Source organism: Nyctereutes procyonoides, unplaced genomic scaffold, assembly GCF_905146905.1.
Source record: "Nyctereutes procyonoides isolate TBG_1078 unplaced genomic scaffold, NYPRO_anot_genome, whole genome shotgun sequence".
Classification (NCBI taxonomy): Eukaryota; Metazoa; Chordata; class Mammalia; order Carnivora; family Canidae; genus Nyctereutes; species Nyctereutes procyonoides.
The window spans coordinates 28488316-28508668 of record NW_026575046.1 but is presented as its reverse complement, the minus strand read 5'-3'; the positions used below and the strand labels follow the sequence as shown (position 1 = coordinate 28508668).

At 45.5% G+C, this 20353-nt stretch overlaps 1 protein-coding gene across 1 annotated transcript in view; it reads right to left on the bottom strand.

Annotated features, from left to right (window-relative positions):
• Positions 1-140: 140 nt before the first annotated feature.
• AFAP1L1 (actin filament associated protein 1 like 1) overlaps positions 141-20353 on the bottom strand; it is a 61972-nt gene continuing 41759 nt past the window's right edge. The window contains exons 10-19 of the mRNA XM_055324942.1: positions 20111-20204; positions 19717-19869; positions 18355-18566; positions 16341-16486; positions 15673-15745; positions 14294-14405; positions 10345-10509; positions 8171-8349; positions 6062-6190; positions 141-3813 (exon numbers count right to left, since the gene is read on the bottom strand). Coding sequence (XP_055180917.1) covers positions 3790-3813; positions 6062-6190; positions 8171-8349; positions 10345-10509; positions 14294-14405; positions 15673-15745; positions 16341-16486; positions 18355-18566; positions 19717-19869; positions 20111-20204 — 1287 coding nt within the window. The 3' untranslated portion in view covers positions 141-3789. The remainder of the gene's footprint in view (positions 3814-6061; positions 6191-8170; positions 8350-10344; positions 10510-14293; positions 14406-15672; positions 15746-16340; positions 16487-18354; positions 18567-19716; positions 19870-20110; positions 20205-20353) is intronic.

Below are 20353 nucleotides of genomic sequence, written 5' to 3'. Positions count from 1 at the left end.
ATGAAAAGAGGAAGAAGGTGGCTCGGGTAGAGGTGAACAGCGTCTGCAAAGACCCGGTCGAGGGGAAGAGTCTTGTGAGCAAGGCGCTGAAATATTGGGGGGGGGGGGGGGCACGCAGCGCAGTGAGCGGAACGGATCGCGCGACCGGTTTAAGACAAAAATTGAAGCCCGACTCCGCCGTCACTCTTACTTGTTGTTGTGTCGTCCCCCCCCCCCCCAGTTTCCTTGTTTTCTGACTTGGCTGTGTTTTAAAATGTGGAGTATTTTCTCGTTTCCGTTTACTAGAATGTGAGCTCCGTCAGGGCAGAGATGGGTTGGCTCTATTGCCAGGGAACGGTGGATCGGTGACTTTAGTCCGAAAATGTTGTGTCGAAGGAGCTGGAGCCTTAACTCTGATTGACCTTTACGTGTTTAACAGGTCGCTTTGACTCCTGTGTGATGGAGATTGCTGGGGTCTAAGCAAAGAGGTAGGGAGACCAGCGGTTGTAGTTCGTGCAGGGCTGGGGGTGGGGGGCTCTGTTCTGTGCTGGAGACCCCGCAAGAGGCCTTTGTAACGCCCTACCTAAAGCAGCTACTCTTTCAGGTGTGTGTCCAGCTCATTTCTGGTTCCACATTCTGTTTTGTTTTTTGTTCTCCCAACTAGAGTTTCAGCAGAAGCCTGTCGGTCTGGTTCAGAGCCGTGAGTGGTTTCTGACGTCCAGTGTACATAGTAGGTTCTCAACCAGTATTTGTTGAATGAATCAAATGGTCAGTGTCCGTGGAGACAGGAGGACGTGAATGCATTGTAGAGAGATTTAGTACGAAAAAGTGTCAGGAAGTTAGGATAGACTGGTGATCGGGGTTGAGGGCACTTGGGAGTTGCCACACTAGTTACTGGACAGTCCCTAAGGTCCAAAAAAATTATTTAAGGAATGAGAAGTGTGCCCTCATCATTCTAAATCTTCACCATAACACGGCTTACTTGTACTGTAGCTCTTTGGGTCAGATTTTTCTCTCTGCTCGTCTTGTGAGTTCCCTGAGGACGGAACTGGAGACTTCTGCATCTTTATATTCTGTCCGTGGCCAAGCCCAGATGCAATGTAACCAACACCTGATGTTTTCCTTTTGGCCTCAGGAGCAGGGCAAACATGGGTTTTTTTTTTTGTTTGTTTGTTTTTTTGCAAACATGGGTTAAGGAAGGATTATGATCCCCCTTTTACATTTGAGAAAAGTGAGGCTCAGAGAGGTTGGTAAGCCTGCTCGGGGTCCCCCACTGAGGATTCGGGGACACTAGAAATCTGATAGCCCCAACACTTGGCAGTGTTGGGAAGGATGGAGCTTCAAATCCACCCTACAGCCATGAGCCTATACCTTGGAGAAAAAAAAAAAAAGGCTTTTTAACAATGAGGAATGGCATCTATGCTTTAGCCATTTTGTTACACATCTCTTAGCTGACTAACTTACACCAAATGTGCTACATGCGTTCATCCATTCATTCATCTATTAAGTGCTAGTGTGCTTCTGAATGCTGCAGTGCAGGGGGAGTAGGGTAAGACATGGATGAAATAGAACCTTGGAACTAAGAGGAAGGGCTGCTCGCTCTACCCCTTCCTAACTCTGGGCTCCAGTTTCCCAAACTGAAAACTGAGATAATGTAACCTATCTCACGGAGTTTTAGTGAAAATGAAAGGGTTAATGCTTGGAAAAGTCATTAGTTAGTACCAGGACTGGCTATGTAATTTAAAGGGTAAAAGGAAAACGTGACACCCCTTGTTCAAAAATTATTAAGAGGGCAACAGCAGAACATTAAACCAAGGCCAGGGCTCTACTAATATTTGTGACCGCACAGGTTGCATACCTGCACTTTGGCTAACACAGTACCTGATGCATGGAGTGCTCAAATGTTTATTATTAATTCTCTAGTGTTCCTCCTCTCAAGGACCCCCAAGATCTATCGGTGGGGAAAGATGTTCAATCCCATAATAATTGCCTGAGAAAGAAAACACTGAGGACATAATCGGAGTGTTGGGTATCATTCCAGAATCCACATTCTAAAAAAGAATACTAACAATCCAGATTTTGTGAGTCCCTTTTTTACCAAAGATGCTTTAAGTGGAATCTGGATGAAAACCTGTCAGTTATGGATTAGTTGCTGTTTAGCTTTATGATGGCTGTGATTACCATATAAACATAATTTCTTCAGTGGAAAGAACACAGGATTTTTAGTCAGACATTTCTTATCTAGCTAATAATAAGAGCCACTATTGACTGAGCTTTTCTTTCTCAAGACAGTGTGCAAGATGTTTCCCATGTACCTAATAGTCTTGGGAGGAAAATAGAACTGTTAACCTAGGTTTCTCAGATAAAGAAAACGAAAACCAGAGAGGTCAAGTGACTTTCCCAGACTCACCAGCTGGTCAGTGGCAGAGGCAGGGCTCAAACCCAACCCTGTCTGGATATAGGCTCATAGGCCCTAAACCTTATGCTCTGCCACTGACCAGCTAGGTGATTTTGATCAGGTTATTTTCCCTGCTCTGTTCTCCAGCTACCTCAAAGTGGGGTAAAGTTCAGATAACTCCAAAGTATGTAAAGCCCTAGGTAGGGTAAAGTATATGAAGCCTCCAGCAAAGTGTCCAAAGGTTATTCTGGGATTTTCTTTCTCTCTTGGCCCTAACCTTTGAGCTCTTAACGGTTAACTGGTTTTATCTTTTTTTGGAAGGAAATGTAAAGACCTAAAAAGTGCCTACACTGTTTAGAAAGTAGTTAGTTGAACAGTAAGGAGACTGCCCAAGACTTGAAGTCCTTGCTTCCCTATAAAAGTATCAGGTGTTAGTCAAAGGCACTCACAGCAGAAAAGAGCCACTGTCATTTGAGTGTCCCTGATATTTTTACTTGACAGCAGATACGGAAGGGCAGACTGGAGAGCCTTCAAGTGCAAAAATCAGGATAAAGATTTAAAGAATGTCACTTGGATTTCTAGCCCTAGCTCCTAGAGCCTGAGTGTCATAGGAAATGGGTAAAGGACTGACTGACCACAAATGACCCCACCCTACGGTACCTGCAACATTCTGTGGACATTAGAAATCCATGTTCCTATCACTATCACTTAAAGTGAGCTGAAAGTAAGTCTGCTGCTGAACTTCCCCTTGCTTACTGTGTATCAGCTCTCTAATTTGAAAACAACTCAACTGCGGGATTCTAGTAGCCAAATTGGTCCAGTTCTGGAGCACATAAGGAATGATGGCAGAATTTGGGTGTTGTCTATAGCTTTTGTCCACCTTTATGCAGGCAGGGAGATTCTATTGATTTTTCGGTCTGTTTATGTTGTACCGGGGTTGTCAGTAATGCCCAATACGAATCCAATTGGCACAAGTGTGATCAGATGATTGAGTCTTATCTCTTTGTCTTGTACTACCTACCAATGCTTCAGTGCTGTCGTCTTTGCCCCAAAGTCTGGGAGTAGGATGCTAGAATGGTTTGGATTGGCTCATTCATGTGTGCTTTCATTTCTTCTTCACAAGTGAAGGTAAAGACATTTAACAAAACCTTTACAACCGCACAGATTTCTGTCTCCCTCCACCCCCGTTTCCCACCCTCTGTGAAGTTATGAGGACACTCTCTATTTCCCCCTTCCCTTCCACTTCTTTCTTCCCTCCCCATATCCCCTATAATCATGCAGACAATAAAGGCTGGTCTTTTGGGTGCTCTGGAGAGTGGGGGCTACTTCCAGTCTTCTGGCATCTCCTTGTGAAAAAAAGTGTTTTCAATACAATCTTGTGTTTCCTTCAGAATGAAATCTTCATCCTTTTTCTAGGTCTTCTTCATTTCCCATTCCTGAAGTCCAGAAAGACAAGACAAATCAGGTTGCTGAATATTCTAGTGTGATTTGCAGGATAAAAAACATTCTACTGGACCTAATTACATAAAGATCTCCACTGGCCAGATTAGAAGAGCCATGGGTCCTAATCTCATTCTCCTTTGGTAGCCATGGGCAAGTCATTTTTCCACTCTGGGCCTCATTTTTATGGGGGCTCAAATATCTTTCTCAGAGAAGGAAGCTGAGGCCAGTCTATGCTTGGCTCTAATGCTGGGATGGGGTCAGGTAGGAGGCTGACAGAAGTCAAAGCAGTTTGGTAAGGAAGGGTGAAGGTAGGCAGCCCACCCTTGGAGCCATGTAGGACTTCATCTGGGAGGGACACTGAAGTCCTGGCCAGTAGTGAATGGCTTTTTGCCCACAAATGATGCCTAGGGTTTTCAGCCAGCTCTGGAGGTGATAGTGTGAACGAGAGTGAAATGGGATGGTTCAAACATTCTTGCTGGGAGGGTTCCCCACTCCCAACCTGCTCTTCTAGTCTTTGCCATCTAAACTGCAGCTGCTCAGGGCAATAACATAGGAGTCATCTTTGATTCCTTTCTTTTCCTCATCCTCCACATCCCCATCAGTTAATCCTTTGCCTCTACCTCCAAAGCCAGCCACTTCAAATCACCTCCACCACACCTTTCTCATGTCTCATCTAGGTGACTCCAAACTGGTCTCCCGTGTCCCCTTATCAGTTCTCAACATTGTTCCAGATTGGGCAAGGGGAAGGGTGAAGGAAGGGGAAGGGAGGGAAAGAATCTTGAGTAGGCTCCTTGCTCTGTGTGGAACCCAGTGCAGGGCTCAATCTCATGACCCTGAGATTGTGACCCTGAGGTCACAACCTGAGCCAAAATTAAGAGTCGGATGCTTAACCAACTGGGCCACCCAGGCACCCCCGGAATGGTGTCTTAAAAATGTAATTCATATCCACAAATTTTTTGCTCAAAATATGCCAATGACTTTCCATTATGTTAGAACAAAATTCACGGTTCTTCCTATGGCCTACAAGGATTAAAGAGAAGCACACTGGCCTATAGGCCATATCTGGCCCACTGCATATTTTTGTAACATCCATCAACTGTGGGAATGGTTTTCACATTTCTAAATGTTTGAAAACAAATGAATAATTTTTCTTGACGTGTAAAAATTTTATGAAATTCACATCTTGGCATCCATAAATAAAGTTTTATTGGAACACAGTCATGTTCATTATTTGTAAGTTGTCTATGGCTACTTTCCTACTATGTTGGCAGAGCTGAGTCATTTTGAAAGAAACTGTGGTGCACAAATTCTATATATACCTTTACAGACCAAGTCTGCTGATTTCTAGTCTAGATGATCCAGCCTCTGGCTGGTTATTTCTCTAATCTCATGTAAGGAAGGGTGAAGGTAGGCAGCCCACCCTTGGAGCCATGTAGGACTTCATCTGGGAGGGACACTGAAGTCCTGGCCAGTAGTGAATGGCTTTTTGCCCACAAATGATGCCTAGGGTTTTGCTCAGGTGTTTGTTTTTCAAGTCAACAATTTCTTATCCCCAATTCTGAAATCCAGAAAGCCCTGAAACCAAAATATTTCTCAAGTGTTTTGGCACAAACTCCATTGGTGGCAAAATTTGACCTGAACTGATTGATGTGAGGCTGTTTATGATCTATATATTCCACATGGTGTGAATATTCATGTGCCTTGTTGTAGAATTCTTAACATGGTTGGTTTCAGGGCACTTCTAAGAACTCGTTGGGGTTTTTCATCATATACAGTATATGTACCATATTACCTTTCTAAAATCCCAAAAGTTCTGGAAGACAGCTGGCCCCAGGATTAGCCTGTGGGCCAGGATCATGGAGTGAGCCCAGGACTTAGAATTGGAAGAGGCGCCTTTGTATCCCAGTGCTTGACACCCTGCATAATCTTGGGCAGGTCCCATCATTCTCTGATCTTCAGTTTCCTCATCTATGAAACAGGGCCTTTCCTGTACCAAATCCACCGTAGGCTCAGGATCCAGAAAACTGAGTTTGTTAGAACTGTATGTTAAGAATGAGTAAATATGTTCTGAATGAGATTGAGGACCTTTTCTGACCAAACTTCATGAGTTTTACTGTGTGGATGTGTTGGCAATTCAATTCTCTGCCTTTCTCACCAGCTGGTTTTTGGGTTCTTGTTGACGTTCCACAGAAAGGAGGCTGCCAGGTCTCTGAATTTTAATTCACTGAGCTATTGCTGTACCTTGGCTTTCTGTAGCACCCTTCCTTGGTTGGAGGTTACGATGGATGGGCTTCTCTTCCTCAGCTCCGAAGTACAGTTGACAGGGAGAGGCTGCTCTGCGGCATTGTTCTGGGGCTTATTTGCAGTTTCCTGTTGATGAGGAGAAATAGTTACAAAGGTGAGATCTAATGCTGGCTAGCACTCCAAAAAATGCAAATTAGAAGGCATTGTGCATATATGCCAGCACCAAACTGGCAAGGGGAGGAAGACCCTTGAGGGTCTTGGAATAAAGGTAATGATGTCTAAAATTACCAAACCCTCTCTATGCACCAGGCTTTTGGTGGATTAGCTCATTTAGCTTTTCCAACACTATAAAGTAGGTACTATTATTAGTCATCCTATTTTACAGATGAGGAAAATGGGAAGATCAAGCCACTGCTCAGGGTCACACATCTGGTGAGTGGGAGAGTCGGAATTCAAACCCCACAGCACATTCTTAACCTCTCCCCTATATTCCTTCTCCTCTACAACGCCCTCACCCCTTAACTTTTCCAGATAGCTGCTTAGTACATTACTGGATGTCGTTCCTTTAGTGTGGCATATTAACAGCTAAGCCTGCAGGGAATTTAGAGAAGACTAATCTTTATTTCCAAAGGCCATTAGAAAGGATCACAAAGTGGGAAAAGCTCTCTGGAATGTGAATTTCAGGGCACACTGGTCGGAGGAAGCAGCTGGGATGAGTGAACCACTTCTAGCTCCTCCTCCAGCCCTCTGTGAGTTTGTCTCTGTCCTTTAAGCTCTTCATCTGTAAATGAGGTTGGAAAGCCCCTTGGAGAGGATGCCCTGGGGCAGAAGAAACCGCCTGGCTTCAGAGAAGCAGGGTGTGGTTTGACCAGGCAGCTTGGCTCCTGACTACAACACTAAGAATACAGTTCCCAGTGACCACCCAAACGTATCAGACAAGTTATTTCATCTGAGTGTCCATGTCCTTGTCGGAAGGCAGGCATAACTTTTATTCTTTCAATAAACATTTATTGCACTCCTATTTTTCAGACTCTGTTAAAGGGCTAACTAAGGCTGTAATGATAAAACAAAATCCAATTTTTACAACCCAGTGGGCGAGACAGACATTAGACAAGTAAGGATACATACACACACACACATATGTCCATATACACGTGTATACACAAATTGTGCATAAGTGCTATGAGAAAGAATAACACATGGGACTCTTGGTTGTTTAGACCAGTGGTTCACAAATGGGAGCCCTTCCAGGGGACATTTGGCAATTTCTGGAGACATTTCTAGTTGTCAACTGGGTATGGAGTTATTGGCATCTAGTAGGTAGAGGCTAGGAATGCTGCTAAACATCCTCCTACAGTACACAAGGCAGTCCCCTATAAAAAGAATTATTGGCCCCAAATGTCAGTAGTGCTGAGGTTGAGACTCTCAGATGGAGACAGAGGTCAGCTAGGTTTTCCTTGAGGAGGTCTCAATCCGGGTAGAGTATCTACCTTGCGGGGTTGCTTGGAGCATTGGATGCAAAGGCCTGTGGACACAGCCTGATACACCCGGGACTTTAAGATGGGGGACATGTGTACTGTGGCTAATGCTGGGATCTGGAGTCAGACTTCCTGGATTGCAAATCCTGTCTCCTACTTAACTGAGTAAATTTGAGTAAGTCATTTAACATGTCTGACCTCTGTTTCCTTGTTCATCTAGTAGCTTGAATACACCTAGCACTATCTCCCACCATTGCCATGAAGATCATATGAGATAATAGAGGTTAAAATGCTATACGGACCTATGGTGGTTGTTCAAACATGTTATTCTTACTCAACATATCGTAGTTAAAATTATCAATAACCTGAAGGCTACTTCGGGTTCAGGATAAAAAGTCAAATGGTAGGGCTGCAGAGGAGACAACATAGGCCAGAGAGTCCCCTTCCTAGTGGTGCCCTGTCCTCTTTGGGAGACTCTCTTTCAGTATGTTCCCTCTCCTCTCTGGGTGTCCGTTTGGTCATCTGTAAATGAGCATAACTCCTACCCTCAAACGATGATCATGAAGCTTGACAGCAAGTGAGGGGATTAAGAAGCAGGTGCCCCTGGAACAGAAGGGCATGGACTCACCCCACTCTTGTTCTTGCTGCTCACGGAGAGCCCCAGCGCCGGGCCCCCAGCCAGGGACTGCTGCAAGCGCTCCTTCACAGCCACCAGCCGCAGCTCCAGGTCAATCCGGCGCTCCTCCTTGGCCCGACACTGAGCTTCCAGGGAGGCCACGGCTTCCTCCAGAACCTTTAACTTGGCTCCTGTATCCAGAGACATCGATGAGAAACCGCCGAGCCTGGCCTGAAGCATCAGGGGGTTTGGCAGGACCTCAGGTTCTAGTCTGTCCTTTCCAGAGGGCTTTTCCAGCCCTTTGTCAGGATTAAGAGATGGACTTTGGATCTAAAGTTCCAGCTTCATGCTGGGTTGTATGGTTTTTACCAGCCCTGGACTCATTTCCCTACCTTCTGGATATAGAATCCTGATTTTCCCCAGGGAAACCACCTTTCTCCTCCCCTTCCCTATAATTTGGATGGAACTGACCTCAATTTTTGTTCAAGGGGTTGGCACATAGTTTAAACCTGGCCCATAATCATATCTCCATTTTCACAGTGGTTGGTTTAGAGTTGGTCCAATCAGAGTGAATTCTGAGGCTTTTGTAGAGTCCACTGGGAAGAGAAGTTTTCTCTGCTGGAGCAGCTGAGAGGACTAGGTGAGGACCAGGGCTGTGCAGCCATTATAACACCATGAAGGGCACAGAATGAAACCAACATAGAGGAAGGCAGTAGCCAGAATTAGAGAAGTATACTTTGTGATGACATCATTTAAATCCCTGGACCTTGCTACACCTGATCACTCAGCTTTCCAATTAATTTTTTTTCCTTTTAAGTTAGCTCTAAGCTTAATATGGGGCTTGAACTTATGATCCTGGTCAAGAGTCATATGCTCTACCAGTTGAGCAAGCCAGGCACCCCTACATGTTTCTTTACATTTCTTTAAAATTTTTTTTGAATTTTTTTAAAAAGATGTATTTATTTTAGAGAGAGTGAGCACAAGGGGAGGGGCAAGGGAGAGAAGCAGACTCCCCACTGTGTGCAAAGCCCAACGCTGGGCTTAATCTAATGACCCTGAAATCACAACCTAAACCAAGGGCAAGGGTCCAACACTGAACCAGCTGAGTCACCCAGGCACGCTTCCTTTCATTTCTAAGCCAGCTTGACTTTGGTTTCTCTTACTTGTAACTGAGTTATAATATATGGCTTTACATTAACCATGGGTTCCTACTGGGATTTTGCTACTTACTCAGTCAACTAATAAACCTGTATTAGCATCTTTTCTATGCCAAGAGCTGTGTTGGTTCTTAATCAGTTTTAAAAGTTTCTTTCTTTCTTTCTTTCTTTCTTCTTTCTTATCAGTTTTAAAAGTTTCTTTCATTCATTCATTCATTCATTCATTCATTCATCTATTCAGTAAATACTTATTGAATACTTAGTGCTTACTATGTACCAGGTGCTGGTCTGGGTCCTTGAGATTTATAAGTAAAAAAAAAACAGGCAAAGATCCTTGCCTTTATGGTTCTCATGTTTGTGTGTGTGTGTGTGTGTGTATGAGAAAGAAATAACAATAAATAAAATGATAAACATTATAAATAATCAAATGTTACAAAGTGATGTGCTATAGAAAGAAATTGAGCAGGATAAAAGACAAGGCCTCTGTTCCCTCAAGCATGTGTGCACAGCTCAGGCTGAAAATATGCCAAGCTATAGCTGTAGAGAGAGTTCAAAAGAAACAGCAGAAAATGGGGGGCAGAGAGCCCAGAGCAGGCTGGTCCTGCAGGGGTCATGCCTCTGGATTTCTGAAGAGGATCCTGGGACTATCTCCATTATTCCTAGCACCAGGACCAGTGTCTCACACAGTTGGGTACTGAGCACTTCTGTGAATGAGTGACTTAATGTGAGGTTCAAAATGATACCTCTTATTTCCTTGATTCTAAGGCACACTCTGTTTCCCACATTTTAACTTTTCTAAAATCAGCTTGAATTTTACTACATTAAGTGTACACATTTTTGTGATGCTTTTTCATCCCCTTACCTAAAAGCAGTTATTGAATTGATGGCACTTTTATTAGGAAGGATGATGATGATGATGTTAAGGAAGAAGAGGAGGAGAAGCGCACCTGTCCTGGATAACCAGGTGACCTCTGCCATGGGAGGTGTCAAGGCTGGGCCTGCCCCCTGCAGGACACACCCATGTAGTACCTGGGTTGTTCCGAATGGCTTCCTTCAGCTCCCTCTTCTCCTGCCTTAGGGCCATCAGCTCCGTCCGGATTGTCTCCTTCTCTTTTTCCAGCCTTTCTTTTTCAACCAGGTACCTTCGGGCATCTTCCTCAGCTCGGTTCTTACCGTACTTGTACTGATTGGCACCTGCAGAGATATGAGGCAGGCAAAGGCCCCCCCTTTCTGACCTCTTAAAGAGTACCTGGGTGGTCTTAGCATCTTTCTCAGCCTCAACTTCTCCATCTATAAAATGGGAATTTTTAGATCTATATCTTTAGCGTGTGACTCCCTCAAGAAAACAGGAGCAGAAAGGAGGCAGCAGAGCACAGGGGCTAGGAACAAGGGCTTTGGAATGAAGCAGACCAAGGCTTGTGTTCTCTTTTGCCCTTTACTAGTTGTGTGATATCAGGCAGGAGTGAATAGAGGTGTTTCTGTGCTTCCCTCTAGGGCTTAGTTTCCTCATTTGTAAATATGGACATTGATCAAATTTACCTCTTAGCATTGTGGTAAGTTTTAAATTCATGGAAAATACTTGGTACAGTATCTGGTGGAAATGCTTAGTAAACGTCAGATAATGATATAAAGTAAATTTTGTGGTGTATAGCACACTTTAATTTTTTTTAAAGATTTATTTATCTGAGACAGAGAGCAAGCAAGCAAGCAAGCAAGCACACAGAGGGAGAGGAAGAAAGAGAAGTAGACGCCCTGTTGGGCAGGGAGCCCTACCTGTGGCTCAATCCCAGGACTCCAAGATCATGACATGAGTCAAAGGCAGATGCTTAACCAACTGAGCCACCCAGGCACCCCCACACTTTAGTTTTAAAAGGGCATTTTGGGATCCCTGGGTGGCGTAGCGGTTTAGTGCCTGCCTTTGGCCCGGGGCGCGATCCTGGAGACCCGGGATCGAGTCCCACGTCGGGCTCCCGGTGCATGGAGCCTGCTTCTCCCTCTGCCTGTGTCTCTGCCTCTCTCTCTCTCTCTGTGTGACTATCATAAATAAATAAAAATTAAAAAAAATAAATATAAGGGCATTTTGCAGTTAACTCTCAGGTATATATAAGACAAGTAGACAGGGACATCCAACCCAGAGCCACAGAGAATCAAGACCTTGGACTAAAGTCAGGCATTGCCTGTTTTATTCCTGGAAGATGGGTGGGGGGAGAGAGAGGGGCCCAGGAATCTGTTGCAGGCTCTACATTATGGTGGACAATAACAATAATTAGGCAAAAATTGATTGAGCATTTACTATACACTAGGCCATTTACATTCATTTCCATTTAATCTTCATAAATACTTACTATTATTAGCTCTGTTTTGTTGTTGGGGGAACAGAGGCACAGGGAGGTTGGTCTCACTGCTAATGAAGGCAGAGCCCAGTTTGAGCCCATGTGTGTCTAACTCCAGGCTCTGTGCCATGCATTACTGTTCTCGCTGGGGCAATGCCACAGTCTGATGTCTCAGGGAAATTTTTATTTACTTATTTTAGTTTCAGACATTCACTCAACAGCCCTTTTAAGTTGGTTGGTAGGGTGTGGAGTTTGGGGTGATTCCCTTGGCTTACTGATAATTGGGGGTTTGTCTCTATAGCTCTTGTAGAGATCACAGTGGCTACCCGGTGACACATGAAAAACCAGTTCTTGTCACAACAACACTATAGTTCAAGCCTGATCATAAATAAAGCATGGAGGGAAGAGAAGGGGACCTATACTTCCCCCAATGTCCCAGATACACAATGGTATCCTAGGGGGATTTTTCTCGAAGACTTTTGGATTTTATAGGATGGCAAACTGAAAATAAAACGGTAGACCAGAAAAGTGTTGTCAGTGTTATATTGTAGCCAATAAGGACCTTAAACACCCCAAACACCGGGCAGCCTAGGTGGCTTAGTGGTTTAGTGCTGCCTTCAGCCCAGGGCCTGATCCTGGAGATCTGGGATCGAGTCCCACATCGGGCTGCTTGCATGGAGCCTGCTTCTCCCTCTGCCTGTGTCTCTGCCTCTCTCTCTATGTCTCTCATGAATAAATAAATAAAATCTTTGAAAAAAAAAACAAAACCCAAACACCATTTGTTAACCTCAATATTTTATAAAATACATAGTACCTCAACACCTCCAGAGTTGGAAGGACACAAATAGAGAATAAAATGAAATAGATTTAGCAACCTTTCAAGAGACCCCAAGCCAGAACTACTAATAATTAATTTGCTCTGGGATTCCTGACCCACAGAAACTGTGACTTAACACATCTTTACTTTTTGAGCTATTACATTTTGAGTAATTCATTACAGAGTCATCAGCAACTAAAACATGATCTTGGGCAAGACACTTCAATGTTCTTCGGTGCTTTCATCTGAGACACACTGTTGGGCTAGATCTGTGGTTTCCAACTGCCCTGCAAAGAGCCCTGTGATTTCACAGTGACTGCTGACAGGCTAATGCAGGGGACCAGTGGATCTCCTAGCTCCAGCCAGAGCAGCACCGCTTTTATATCTCTTATAAACTATACTTCAATATAACATTTAATTTGAAGAAAGAATCTGTGTTTTGTTATTTTTGTTATGGTGGTTTTGAATGTTTTCTGATTTCTTTAATCTTACATGCTTATTTCAGTTTGTTTTTCCATTTTATTTTTATTTTTTAATTCTTTTTTTAGAGCAGATGAGAGAGTGAGCATGAGCGTAGTTGGGAGGGGCAGAGGGAGAGAAGGAATCCTAAGCAGGCTTCATACTCAGCACAGAGCCCACCGCGGGGGCTTGATCTCATGATCCTGGGATCATGACCTGACCCGAAATCAAGAGTCAGACGCTTAACCGACCGAGCCACCCAGGTGCCCCTACTGTATTTCCAGTGCTGACAAAAGTAGTGTAAGGAATGTTATACAACAACCCTCTGACTGTTCAGTGGGAAAACTCAGACCCATTGAGGGGGAGGGCCCTTTTCAAAGTTACTGAGCAATTTAAGGGTCAAGTGGGGGAATGGAATACAGGTCTCCTGACCCCCAGAAGAGATTGTCTACATTAATGAAGTAGGGATCTAATAAAAGTATTTTAAACATAAATCTTCAAAAAGCAAGGAACTGAACTTGACTTTGTTCAGGGGCAGGGGGAAGAACTGTAAACAAATAACTGGAAGATTCTTGGAATATGCTGTCCTACTGGAAGCTGGCTGCCTCATGAATCACATCGGAGCAGAGATTAGTGTTGGAAATCAAACAGAATTTACCAGAGTCCGGCCTGCTTAGCCTTTATTGTGCAGTGTGGCAATCAGGCAATTCACTGAGCTCCCATGGGGTGCTAGGGAGAGCTCAGGCTGGGACACAGGAGTGAGCCGTGCCTTTCACGGCAGCTGCCTCAAGGGTATTTGGAGGGCTTCATTTCTCCATGTTCTACCGCAGATCAGAAATTATAAATATTTTTAGCCTTTGGAACAGACACAATGTGAGGATGAATTTTATATGTGAACATTTGTGTATACATATATATGCCACACTGCAGCATAAAAACATATTTGGCCTTCTTTAGTGTTAAAATTTTTGAAAATCAGTCGCTACTATTAAAAATTAAGTAGGTTTCATATATAAATCTTCATATAAAGATTTCTGGTGTCAAATAACCTGCAAACCTGGGCTGGCCCTGCTGCATGGGAGCCATGGGCTGGAGCTGCGTAGTGGCTGGCCCTATAAGTGGAGCCTGAGCATGCCTGATTCCTACAGTCTTCCCCCACAACCCCATTCCCTTTTTTTTTTCCCTCTGAGGCCACATGCTAGCTGCCCCTTACCCCTGGCTCATGCTGTCCTTTTTCTTATGGTAGAGTATTTTCTTACATCTCCCTTCACTCATTAATTTATTTGCCCGATGCCTGGAGGAATCAGATCTGAGATCCCCTACCCCGTCGGTCGTTTATTTCCCTCCCTTGCTCCCATCCAGAACTCACTGGAGGCATGGCGCTTGACTTTGACCTGTGGATCCACTCGATGGGACTTCTCACTGCAGGAGGAGGCATGGCGTTTCACCTGGGCCCCAGCAGGTCGCTTGGGCTCCTCGTCCTGCGGAAAATGGAGAAAGAAGGTAGAGCTCAGGTAGGCTCAGAGCCCTCCGTGCAGGGGTGTATTTGGTCCAAGCGTGGTTGGTGAGCATTGCAGGACCTCTGATATCTTGGCCTTACATTTTTAAACTGGGGCCACACTCAACAATTTACAGACTACTTCTACTAGCGTATATCCTTTGATCCTCATACTTGCCTGTCATGGGCCGCAGAAGGAACCCCTAAACTGGAATATCTGTTGAGAGGAGAATTTGGAAGTCTCGAGGGCTGTGGGTGACCATATTTGATATATCACAGATATTTCTGTCTTCAAATCATTTGGAAGTATCCTCCAAAATTTCTGAAATTGCTAAATATAAGCATTCCCAGTTAAGATAAAAAGTTGTGGATGATGTCAGCCAATGGTGGAAGTTACATAATAAAATGGCTATTTTTAAAAATTTTATTTATTTATTTGAGAGAGAGGGAAGGAGAGGGATAAGCAGACTCTTTACTGAGCAGGGAGCCCAACAAGGGGCTCGATCCTAGGACCTGAGATCATAACCTGAGCCAAAGGCAGATGCTTAACTGACTGAGCCACCCAGGTGCCCCTGTGCCACCCAGGCACTTTACGTTTGTGCATGAAGAGTGCACTCAGAATCCGCTCAGAGCTCAGGGAACCATGAATGGAATATGATTATAATATAATAATGATATTGATAGCAATAGTACTATTTACTGCATGTGAAACATTCCAGTGTTTAGGCGCTGCTAAGCTCTTTCCATAGAGTATTTCTTTTATTTTTTGTTTTTATTTTTTTCCATATATTATTTCATTTAGTTCTTGCAATGATCCAATTGAGTAGGTTTTATAGTATTCATCTGAAGCCAAAGTGAGGACCAGAGAAGTGAAGCCCAAGCTAACCCAGATTCGGCCCTGAGTCCAAAGTTCATGCCATTAGGTACTAAGCTGTCTTGCAGCTAATCTGCAACTGAGAAAGATCTCGAGCTGCATCCACTGGTTCATCTGAATCTGAAGAAAAACCACATAAGCAGAGGAAGGATGGGAGTCTAGAGATGAGAGTCTAGAAAAGGGAGTCTTAGAGGGTATCAAGCTGCCAAGGAGAGCAGACATGTCTGCACGCCAGGACCCCTGCCTTGGACAGTGCTGGATGACACTGAGCTCTCACCTCTAAGACTCCCTTTTCTAGACTCTCTGAGGTATGGGAAAAATGGAGTAGTGACAGAGAATAAGAGGTAATCCATGGCCTTTGCCACAGGGACCACACCTGTATCTTTTCATAAGGAACATCATCGTAGACACGGGGCTCAGGCCACTGATCCTGGCAGGATCTTGCATATCTAGAAAATAGAAGGCGTCACGATGATGGCAATGATGAAGACATTTTGTGGCTTATAGTGCTTTTCTATCCACTCTCATTTGATTCTGTGATGGATGTTAGAAGGTTAGTAACAGCAACCAAGCTAGGCAGTGCTGGGCCATTGCTGTGTTAATGGTCTCAGAGGTGGCGACCCATGTGATTCTCACAAGCAAACTGAGAGGTGAGTAATTCATCCCCTCCATTCTCTAAGTGCACACAGAGGATCCAAGAGGCAAGCAACCACCCCAAGCCGCTGGCCGGCTCTTCCAATGCATGTACCAGCCCTGATGGCCAAGGGTGTGAGAACCTGAGGTTCCGTGGCCTAAGAGCTGAGCCCAGGTCACCATGCAGAAGGGTTTCTGCTCTTCAGCTCATTGCATCCACAGCTTCCTCTGACCCGTGGGCTACCTCCCTTAGCCAGCTCGCTCCTGCCTTTTGGAGGAGGAAGGCACCCACCCTGACTTCCCAAAGAAACAGAGTCCTCCCCAGATCTTCCTCCCTTCCCTCCCAGTGCCCATGCCAGACTCAGAGGTTCTGGGAGGCTGCAGGGGGGCTGTGGAGTGCAGGCCCCTTACAGGAAGGAGTTGCGCCCCGCACTGACAATGCTGGTCAAGGTCTCCACGTCCACGTAGTCATAGTGCAGCGCCTCGGGAGTGACTCTGGAGCCCATCTCCACCAGCAACAGCCCAAGCCAGCGGCCCATGTCCTCTGAGCAGTTTGCCTGAGGGAGAGGAGGCAACAGGCTGATTAGTTCACTTTGGTTCGTTAGGGGCTCAGGCTACCTGTTCACTTTCGCCGAACCCATATTTGTGCACAGTACCTGCTATGTACCCAATATTTAGGGATCCAAGAGAAACAGGACTGCAACACACATCCAGAACTCCAAGTGGCTTCCACCTTTTCTTTCTTTCTTTTTTTTTTTTTTTCCACCTTTTCTTTATCCAGGTTTCAGTCCTAATGCCTCCTCCTTGGGGAAGCCCTCCCTGACCATCTCTCTAAGATACACACACTCACTGTCCTCAGAACCTTTATGACCAGTTAGATGTGAAAACAGCATTTGGGTGTTCCCTGAAAAAAAAATTTTTTTTTTTTACATATTTACTTATTACTGGAGGAGACTATTTCTCATGCAATCAAAAAATCAAAAAAAAATTTTTTCTTATAACTGCCAATTATTTGTAGAACTGCAAGCAGGAAAACTGCCAACAAGTTACTGGTTAACTAAACCCACAGCTCTGCTAGTTCTCATTTAAAGAGCATTCTTATAACATCAACTGAACACACAAATGCTAAACTTGACCAAAGGATGAACACCTCTTGCCGGAGAGTTCTGTGTCTAATTTAAGAAAAGTAAGAGACCTATCTCAACCTACCAAAAATAAAAACGAGTGACAGAGACAATATTTCTCGAAATTTAAGAAGTGGGTGAGGCAGTGGGTACTCGGCAAAGCAAACAAGATCAAGAGGCTGGGTGTTCGTTCTTGGATCAGACCAACAGGCCACTGACCCCTTTGGAGTCTTGGACAAAGCACCTGGCCACCCTGGCCTCAGTTTCCTTGTTTGTAATGTTTTCTTACTTTTCCTCCAGTGTTTGCATTTTCAATTCTAAAAAGCCATACAAATGACATATAGAAGAGAGATTCCACCCATAGTGCAGGACCTCCGGGAGGAGGGTGAGTGCCACAGGGTAGGAACCACCATGAATGGGTGATGGGAAAAAACATTCTCATTCAGCCATTTGTTCAACAAATAGTAACTGAGCCCTCAGTATGTGCTGGGCATCATGCTGGGTTCTGGAGAAACCAAAAGTATGCAGAACAGGCACGGTTACTGGCTTCATGAAGCTTGAAGATTTCAACTCAGTGTGGAGAACACCTTTCTAAAAATGTAGCTGCTGGAGGGAGGGGCAGGCTGCCTTGAAGAGCAGTGGTTTACCTGAGGTGGCCGGACACTGGTGAGAAGCTTTTAGAGGGGATTCCAGAATCAGATTCGGGATAGATCAGACGAGATGCCTCTCAGGCTTGGGATTTTAATATAGGGGAGAATAAACAAACTTTGGTTCTAGGGTCGCCAGATTTAGCAAATAAAAATGCAGAATGCCCTGTTAAATTCGACTTTCAGATAAATAACGAATACTTCTTCAGTCTAAGTATATCCCAAATAGTGCTTGGGATATCCTTACATTAAAATCATTGCTGGGATGCCTGGGTGGCTCAGTGGTTGAGCGTCTGCCTTTGGCTCAGGTCATGATCCCGGGGTCCTGGGATCGAGTCCCGCATCACTCTCCCCACAGGGAGCCTGCTTCTCCCTCTGCCTGTGTCTCTGCCTCTCTCTTTGTGTCTCTCATGGATAAATAAATAAAATCTTTAAAACAAAACAAAACATTGCTGTTTATCTGAAATTCAAATTTAAGGGGGTGCCCTGTATTTTAATTGGCAGGCCTTTGTGGTCACGTGGCAGCAGGTGGGCTTACTTTTTCCTTGGGCTGTGGAATGTCAGCAGCAAGGCCCCCAAGACAAAAGCCCATATCCAAGCCCAAACTCTTCTCAGCTGCCACCACCAAGAACCACCTGGATTTTCTCCTCTCACCTCCAGGATGGCAACCTCCTGCCTGTTGCGCAGGATCCTGAAGGCAAATGGATGTCTGGGCCCAAAGCCCGGGGCCACCTCACAGCCACGGAGAGCAATGGCATTCACGTGGGTCCGCAGGTCCGTGTGATCCTTGTGGAAATACAGAGTGTTGCATTTCAGGCGGCACCAGCGCTCCTTCCAGCCTTGGTTCACCAGCACGTTCAGATAGCCTGAGGGGGGGAGACGGGGTTTGACCTCCCGACAGCCGGCCCTGGGGAAGCCCCAGGTGGGAGCTGTGGGTCTGCATGGGTCTGTCTACACCCCCGGGGCAAAGCACCCGGACAACCCTCATTCTCTAGCTGGAAAAAGGCCTTGTGGGTCCCAGATCAGCTCCCTCTCTGGGCCATCCTGTGACCTTTGGCCCCCTCTTCTCCCTGAGTTTAATTTCCCTGTCTGAAATGAGGACAGATAATCACATTCTTGTACTGCTACACAGCCCTCGTACCAAACCCAGCTCGGTGAAAAGGGCCAGGGAACACGGCATAGGTGAAAAAGGACAACCATCCCTTTTGCCTTTCCTCCTCCCCAAATACCAGAACCGTTAGTGAGACAGAAAATAATGGGTGATGCTGACACCTGGTGGCAGCAGGTGGGAATAAAAGTATCTACCCTAGAGAAAGTTCTAAAATGAGCAAGGCACAGGCTGATGACCAACGGGTTTAGAAATCATTCCTAACATGTTAGACTCAAATGATTTTTTCTCCCATGCCCAGATTCACTGGTTACAAAATAATTCTTTATAGCCATGTGATTTTATAATGTTTTTTTGAGGTTTAATGGAGTATTACTGCATATCCAAAAATACAGAATTTTCTTTTGGATTCCAGGATACATACAGGACACTGCGTTAACAAGAACAGAATAAGATGTCTTCCCTTCCAAACCATGTTAAACTCACACTGAGGGCATTTGTAACCACGTTTAACTCACACTGAATGCCTTTATAAGTACTTAAATATTTTTGTCCAAGAAATTGCTTTGTAAGACTGAGTTGTAACTTAACACATCTGGCATGTTATGGGCTGAGAGGAAATAAGATAATCTCCTCCCATCCTATAGGAGGAAACTGAGGTCCACAGATGGGCAGTGATGGGAGCTGAGGTCACAGGGAAACAGAGATAGGGAGTCAGGTGGCTTTTCCTGAGTGTCAGGGCCTCACGGGAGAGAAGTGATGGAAAGGCATGGATTGTTGACGGAGTGCAGGTTGGGTGCAATTCTCTCCTCTGTCCTGGAAGCAAGGGAGGGAGGCCTAGAGGGTTTTCTGGCTTAGCCCAGCACCCACAGCTGTAGGGTCTGATTATCCTCCTCCCCAGGACCCACCGCAGCACGGAACCTCCTCATCGGGGCAGGATGTTTGCAGGTCATCAGCCAGCGGCTTCTTCTTGGAGAAGCTGATGATGCGGGTGATCTTGCGGCCTGCGGCCCTGCTCACTGAACCCTTCAGCTCTGCCAAGCTGCTCTTCTTCCCTTTACCTGTTGCCATGGAGATGGGTTACCCGAAGGGAGGGAGCCCCAAGTCCCAGATCCACCCACCCCAGCCTTCCCCACTGCCCTTTCAGCCTGCACACGGGGCCTGGCTGCCACTGCAGTGTGGACAGGCCGGGTGGCCTTCCCCAGATCCCCAGAGCAGTCAGGACCTGCTCTCCACCGTGTGCTGGTGCAAGGCCCCTTCCAGCTCTGGCATTCTCTGGCATGAGCCCCCAGAGGCTCCTACCGTGGTCGCAGGCCTCCCGGCGGCCTAGAGTAGAACAGCTATCACCCATGCCCGGGCTGTCCGAGTCTGAGGTCTGCTTCTCCTGGGACAGTCTCTGGGGAGGCACACAGATAGCCCCGTGTCAGCGGGCACACTCAGAAGTCCCTTTTGTTGGTTCAACCCTCCCAGCCTCTGCACATGATGATCACCTAACTGATATTTGTCAGCACCTCTCCTGTGCCTGACACTATACCAGGTATGGGG